Source organism: Trypanosoma rangeli (assembly GCF_003719475.1).
Source record: "Trypanosoma rangeli strain AM80 chromosome Unknown Tra_15.4_contig_00205, whole genome shotgun sequence".
Taxonomy (NCBI): domain Eukaryota; phylum Euglenozoa; class Kinetoplastea; order Trypanosomatida; family Trypanosomatidae; genus Trypanosoma; species Trypanosoma rangeli.
In genome coordinates this window covers 29,376-36,173 of record NW_021705947.1, presented here as the reverse complement: position 1 = coordinate 36,173, position 6,798 = coordinate 29,376, and the positions used below count along the sequence as shown (strand labels likewise).

The 6,798-nt window shown below is 45.5% G+C and overlaps 4 protein-coding genes across 4 annotated transcripts, besides 7 other annotated features; all 4 read left to right on the top strand.

Annotated features, from left to right (window-relative positions):
• Window positions 1-300: 300 nt before the first annotated feature.
• Window positions 301-328: a microsatellite.
• A 28-nt stretch (window positions 329-356) lies between these two features.
• TraAM80_05956 (uncharacterized protein) lies at window positions 357-1,175 on the top strand (the record flags this gene model as incomplete). The annotated part of the gene is made up of 1 exon (XM_029382815.1): window positions 357-1,175. The coding sequence occupies one exon, from the start codon at window positions 357-359 to the stop codon at window positions 1,173-1,175; it is 819 nt and encodes a 272-aa protein (XP_029237404.1).
• Window positions 1,176-1,321: 146 nt separating this feature from the next.
• Window positions 1,322-1,338: a microsatellite.
• A 295-nt stretch (window positions 1,339-1,633) lies between these two features.
• TraAM80_05955 (uncharacterized protein) lies at window positions 1,634-2,632 on the top strand (the record flags this gene model as incomplete). The annotated part of the gene is made up of 1 exon (XM_029382814.1): window positions 1,634-2,632. One exon carries the CDS (start codon window positions 1,634-1,636, stop codon window positions 2,630-2,632), a length of 999 nt encoding a protein of 332 aa, XP_029237403.1.
• Window positions 2,633-3,050: 418 nt separating this feature from the next.
• Window positions 3,051-3,108: a microsatellite.
• A 230-nt stretch (window positions 3,109-3,338) lies between these two features.
• Window positions 3,339-3,367: a sequence feature (A-rich).
• A 187-nt stretch (window positions 3,368-3,554) lies between these two features.
• On the top strand, window positions 3,555-4,550 carry TraAM80_05954 (phosphatidylcholine:ceramide cholinephosphotransferase 2; the record flags this gene model as incomplete). Its single annotated transcript, XM_029382813.1, has 1 exon — window positions 3,555-4,550. One exon carries the CDS (start codon window positions 3,555-3,557, stop codon window positions 4,548-4,550), a length of 996 nt encoding a protein of 331 aa, XP_029237402.1.
• A 574-nt stretch (window positions 4,551-5,124) lies between these two features.
• Window positions 5,125-5,919, top strand: TraAM80_05953 (uncharacterized protein; the record flags this gene model as incomplete). The annotated part of the gene is made up of 1 exon (XM_029382812.1): window positions 5,125-5,919. One exon carries the CDS (start codon window positions 5,125-5,127, stop codon window positions 5,917-5,919), a length of 795 nt encoding a protein of 264 aa, XP_029237401.1.
• Window positions 5,920-6,037: 118 nt separating this feature from the next.
• Window positions 6,038-6,062: a microsatellite.
• A 525-nt stretch (window positions 6,063-6,587) lies between these two features.
• Window positions 6,588-6,626: a sequence feature (A-rich).
• A 112-nt stretch (window positions 6,627-6,738) lies between these two features.
• Window positions 6,739-6,777: a microsatellite.
• Window positions 6,778-6,798: the final 21 nt, after the last annotated feature.

Here is a 6,798-nt window from a genome sequence, read left to right as displayed (position 1 = left end):
TATAAATATATATAAAAGCTATCAGCGACGGAAAAGAGGACTGTAAAAAGATAAAAGGTGAAGAAACGAGTGTGTGGCTTCCTTTTCTTGCTGTTATTTTTCCTTGGAGGCCCATTTGGGTTTCCAGCGCCGTCGTTTCGCCTCACAGGGGTTGCACCTCTCTCTGTCTTATTTTGTTGTTCTTTTTTTTTGCTGTTGAGAGTCTTTTGCTTCTTCCAATAATTTATATACTGTTGACCTCGGTTGTTTTCATCACCCGCATCGCATCGAGTTGAAGCACAGCGGCAGTTAAGCAGTGGCATATATATATATATATATATATTATTTAGGAAAAAATAGGAAATAATAAATAAGCGATGACTGCACTGACTAGACCATGGGAAAATGCTGCCGAATCTTTGCCCTCTTCCCCCGTAACCAACGGCACGACTGCGGTGGCGCATCAAAGCCCCACCGTTGAAGTCAGCGCAACATCACCTTCAAATGCACTCACAACCCAATCTGCATCTGCCAAAGTTGCGCAAAGCTCATTGAACAGTTCTAAGCAGGTGTTATCGGGCAACAATACGACAGCTTCAGCCAACCGTTATGCATCTGGTTATAATTCTGGAACTGGATACAATGGTCTCGGCATGGGTGGCATGTATGGTGGTCTTGGTATGGGTAGCATGTATGGTGGTCTTGGTATGGGTGGCATGTATGGTGGCCTAGGAATGGGTGGCATGTATGGTGGCCTAGGAATGGGTGGTATGTATGGTGGCCTAGGAATGGGAATGGGCATGTCTGAAGATTTTCAACGCAGTCAGATGACTTTCATGCTTCTTGGGCGTCTGCTTGAAATGTGCGGCATGTTTGCAGGTGTTATACAGATGACTTTTGGGAGTGCTCTTCAGTTCATGGGCAATTATATCGGGATGAGTCAGCAGTACAATCAACTGAAATCTGGCATGTACATGGATGAAAGTGGAAAATGGGTTCAGCTACCGAAGAGAAGTCTCACTGACAAGGACCGTTTGAATACTTCCCACAAGCGAAGGTATGCGAGTCGAAAGCGAAGAGAACGGCCATGGGTTGCCACTTTGAGGCGAATCATATTCTTCTTGTTAGCTGTTTTTATTGCCAGAAGGCTAATGGTTCGGGCAGCAGCAGGACCGTTATCTCTACCTACGTCCTGAAGAGGAGTTTTGTTCCTGTTTTTGACTTATTTTCACCATTGAAACGGTGAAGATTCCTCCCCTGAAGTTTGTGGAACGCCTCGTCAGGAAAGAGTGCAAAAAAAAAAACAAGAAAAAATGGGGAATACCCTTTGTGTGGTTGAGGTTTATTATTATTATTATTCATGAATGCCTGTTTTGGTATATCTTTTTCCCCTGTGATCTCCTTGTGAATTTAGGAGAAGACTCTCATTTGATTCTTTCCTGTTTTGTTAAAGCGAAGTTTATTTCACTGGAAATTTGGGGAGTTTTCTCTTGCGCTTCCTTCACTTTGTATTTTTCTACTCACTTGAGAACTCCTTAGCGCAAGGAGACACATTCACTTTTCCTGCTATGGTGTTTTGTTTGCTTTTTCCTTGTTTCTTATGTGCTTGTATGTTGTTTTTGCCGCTTTTTTTTGATATTGGCGTGGCCCAGAGATGACGCTTGGTCGCCTTTATGCTCTTGGGCGGGGTGTGTTGTTGCCGATGGGTGGCTTTGTCACTGGATGGGTAGCGTATCGCGCCGTGGAAGAAAAGGGTCTCATTGACGAAAGCTACCTTCGACAGATCCGTGTGGGAAATCTCAAGTTGCAGCTCTATCTTCAGCAGCATGTGTTTCCTGTTGCATTCACCGATAAGTATGGCTACTCAGAGGACTCTCTCAAGATGATGATTGAGCGTCTCGGTAGGGAGGGTGGCGGTAACGAGGAGGCGGAGCGCTGGACATTTGAACAGATTCTACGGGAGTGCGATTTACCTGGACAAATAGCCTGGCTGGAGGAGCATGTTTCGTATGACATTCCCTATTTTTACATTGCTGATATTTTTAATAGTTGGTGCATTTTGCATCGTTCCTTGTTTACTGCGGAAACTGGTGACAAGAGGCAGGGTGCTAATTTGTCCCAGTGGGGCGACAACAACGATGCCTTTGCTTCGGAGGTATTATGCAGGGGAGTGGTCGAGAAAGCATTAAATAGGGTGCTCCCGTACGATGTTGCGGTGCGGGCACTTTGTGTGCTTGCAGTGGGACATACCTCAAATGCAAAGCTGCTGTCACAAATCATCTCACCCTCAGTCATTCTGGAGAGGTACGAGGCATATTTGAATGACCTCGAGCGGCGAAATATGATATCTGGCGATTCAATTTCATCTGCGGAAGTCGCTGCAGCGACGCTGGAGTTGTTGCGTGTGTTGAATGTTGCTTCAGTACATCGACGATGGATTCCATTTTGGGGTCATGCCTCAACAGGGCCCTATCCTATTGCTTCACAGCTTAATAAGGAGATGTGGTGCACATGTTTGGGGACTTTGCCGGCGGGTACCACAAAGCTTTGCGCGGATGCTACTCTTATTTTTGCTGACATTCTCTCTGAGATGTTTAACTGCCAGGGTGGAACTCGGCAATTGGACATGGATTGTGGAGGTAAGACCTCATAGCGAGCATGCATGGATGAGTACAAACGTCTTTCTCTTGTTTGTTTCGTATTATTACCACGTCACAGTTGAGCTTGCCGCTCTTTCTCTCGGTGTTGTTGGGCAAGTAGAGTGCCATTAAATAAAACAGTTCGTACGGATGATTTGGGTTTCTTGTTGTTGCTATCCTTCTCTCTGTCTCGCTGTGTATGTGTCTTTGCTTCCATTGCCTGCTTTGTTTTGTGTTCTGCACTCCACCCTGAAGGCGTCAGTTAGTCGCACCTGAAAATGCGCGAGGGTGTGGAGGTAGGTCGCAACGAGAATAGCTGGTGGGCGCGCCATGGGCATCTTTTGCCATTAGTGACTCTGTGTGTGTGCATTGTCGTGGCGACAGCGGTGAATGTGGTATGGGAGATTCAGTACGAACGTGCGGCAAGGGGCGACAACACCACCAAGGACATCCCAAGCACAACAAATACAATAACGACGACTACAACCACTTCTTCTTAGCGAGCGTCTGCGAATTGCTGGGGGAACATGTGACTTCCATGGGCCCAAGTGATTTCTTCTTGCCAGTGGTGAGAGTCGCGTGCGTGTGGCCAAATGTAGATGATGCGAGTGTAGATTTTATCCAAACTTGCCTGTTGTGTTAGTTTGAACATCTCTGCCTATTGCGGCTGCAGCTGGACGTACATTGTCCTTCCCATCTATCCCGCGTATTGTTCTGTCCTTTTTTTCTTGCTCGTTTTTTTTTTTTTTATGGAACTTGTAGATTTATTTATTTGCCAAGACACGCAAAAGAGGTACGGGATTTCCAAGCCCTATTGGTCATTGCGATTTTTTTTTCTCCTGTTTCCATTCATCACTCTCTTACTGAATATAGAGGCCCTGCGGGCTGCCCTTTTTTTTTACCTAAAGCTTCAAGCAAGGAATTCGGTTGGTTTCAATGGAAGTTGCGTGGCCTTCGGGGTCCCTGCCGCTGAAAACACAGGCCATTCGTTTTATAGCAGTGCTTTTTATTTCTATTTGTACCCTCGCCTGTGCACTAGTGGTGACCAATGCAAGAATGCCGGACCCCAAGGTTGCTCGGCCGCTGCCCGATGTTCTTTTCGAGTTGTTTCCAAAAGTTAGATGGCTAGAAAATATGACGGATGTTTGTATAGGCTTTCTTAACATGCTTAGTGCACTGGTCTTGTTTAAGTTGTACCTGCTTCATCGTCAGAGTGAGGAACTCAATGAACTACGGCTTCCATTTCAGATCCCATTTGTTAGCAAGTTCATTTTTGGCGTCTGGGAAGGAAGCCAGGATACAGGAATTGAAAGGCGAGACGTGCATTTGATTGCTTGGATTCGTTTTGTAACAACGTACTTTATAATTTTGCTGTTTCGTTCACTTGTTATTGTCATGACGTCGTATCCTGCGACAGACAATCACTGCCAGAAGCCAGTGAAAATTACAAATCCGGTGAAAAACATCATTTTGGCGGTGGTAACGTTTGGTTATGGGGCAACTCACTGCGGGGATCTCATGTTTAGCGGTCATACGGTCAGCGTCACGCTTGGTTTCATGATACAGTGGGTCTATGGGCCCATGTTGCACGGAATATTTCGACCCGTGTCTGTTATATTGGTTTTTCTTAGTTTCTACTTCATTATTGCCTCCCGTTCCCACTATACAGACGATATTCTCGTCTCCTTCTATGCGACGGCCGTGACCTTTCTAGCGTTGCGTCATTCACCGGAGGGTGCCCCGCGACAACTGCAGCTTTTAATTGGCTGGTGGCCGTGTTGTGGCTCTAGCAGGGCAAACGAGGGTGAGAGTAGCAATGCCGTCCTGGTGACTGTTGATACGCCTCCTCCAGAAGAAGAATATCAGAGTACAGTGGGGGTGGATATAAAAGACGAAAATGCGGTTGCACTGGCTCGCACGCACATGGTGTAATGTGATGGAGAAGTGGCAGTGTGTGCAGATAAGGGAAACCTCAGGAGTGCTATAGGCATGCAAGCACACATAGGCCTTCCCCCCTCATTTGGAGCTCACTTGAAGCAATGAGGCCACAGGCCATGCGGCCAACCAAAATATATGAAATAATGACGTATTTTTTAATTTAATTTTTTTTTATATTTTTTCCTTTATGCATGCCTGTTTATGCTGTGTTGAATTTGTTTTTGCTTGTGAGATTAACTTGCACATCTAAACGCTACTCATAACTAAAACTAGACACTGAGGAGGAGGGAGAGAGACTGTGATGTACGTATAGCTTTCTGTACTGGTGCCTGCATGTTTTTTACCTTGTTCTGGACACCGTCATAAATCGCAATCGCATCTTTTGACAAATATGATGATTCTGGTAGTAGTTGTGGTGATGGTGGCGGAGGTCACAGTGACACCGTTGCATTTGCTATCTTTTATTCCATGGGTTTTTCTGGAACGCGTCTTCTCGAATTGGTTTCTTATATAGCAAAGCATTACAAATTTAAAACGACAGCATTTTTATTGCGCTTCTTAAAGAATAATGTCTCCAGCTACGCTTGTTTCATCCTCTTGTAAGGCATTGGGCGCGGACCGGGTTCGCTGGTACCGCCACAACCCCTATGGTCCTTACGTTTCGGAGCCAGTGTCCGCCGTAACTTGCGCTCCTGCCATGTTTACCGCCGCCTTGGATCCTCCTTCCCTTGCGGAGATCAGCCTGAAAGCTAAAGCAACGGATGCATCGCCAACTGAGAATACAAAGGAGACTGTTGGTTGCACCGGTCTGCTGGGGTTTAAGTACGGAGTGAAAAGGTTCCATGCTCCCTTTGGCGTTCAGGTGGGAGATGCGTTGGTCACGGAGGGGGACCGCGGTGAGGACCTTGGCTTTGTCAAGCTCGTTGAACCTTTCTCAGGCAAGCCGAGCCGGGATGGAGTGAGAGTGCTTCGCGCAGCCACGCCTGAAGACCTTGAATGCCACAATGCACTTGCTGAAAAGGAGAAGATGGCGCTTAGCACCATGTGCATGCTTGCATGGAAGGTAAGGTGTCCTGCATATATTAAGGACGTCATGTATCAATTTGACGGTCGCAAGATAACCGTTATTATTGCCAGGAAATCAGGATCGTTTGTCGATTTTCGACGCCTTCAGCGAGCAGCCTTTGAGGTGTTTTGTTGCCGCGTGTGGTGTGCGTATCTTGATGAGATTGTTGTGCCACAAGCGAATGACGATACAAGTGGCACTCCTCCACCGTCACGACAAAGTGCCATACACAGGCGAGGAAACTCTTGTTCAGGGAGGATGCTGCAAGAAGCTCGTGAAGCGCACGCCCACGCATAGGCGCTAATGCACATCCGCGTATAATAAATTATATATGTAATATGCACAACAAAAACTGAAGCAATAAGGAAAATAGTGAGAAAGAGAGAGAAGAAGGAAATACGTGTACGGGGAAGTGAAAAAAAAAAAAAGCAAAAACAAAAGATAACATGATTCTAGTGAAGTCTCGTCATACCTCCGGTGTAGTATTAAGGACGGAAAATGAGAAAAATAGGAGATGAGGGGACGCAACTGATGTAAACACGCCTATAATCTCTCTTTTTTACTCGCTATCTCGCTTTTTGTTTTGGAGGGACTGTGCGCAGGAGTACTTATGATTGAGCTCTCTCCCTCCGTTTTTATTATCTTGATATTTTTTTTTTTTGGTTTCGTACCTTGCTTCCCGTTTATTTGCCTTATGAACTGTTATATTGCCACTGCGTCAAACCCATCTGACCAAATGTCACTACTTTTTTTCTCGTACTTGCTTATGCGTACGTCATGGAGGAGTGGAGGACATTATCATCAGGTCTGCACTGTACTTTGTCGGCGTTTTGGGTTTACTCGTGTGCTGAGTGGGGGTTGTGGCCGGCATATGAGCGGGAGTGGTAGATGACGGGACTGGTAAAAAGGAAGCATCATTACAAGTCGGAGCAAACCAAGTTCTACTTATACAGGTGATGAAATAGTTTATTGTTTGTATTTTTTTTATTTTGTTTTGTTTTTTTCTGTAACTTACTTAGCTTGCGCGAGGAAGTGATGGGGGAAAGTAGAGAACCCGTAATGTATGCAATTTGCCAATGCTGGTGATTGTATAAGTGGAAAACCGATGCGTGGATGTTTTTTTTTGTTTTTTGTTTTTTTTTTTTTTTTATTTTTCGTTAGTTCGGTTGGTTGGTT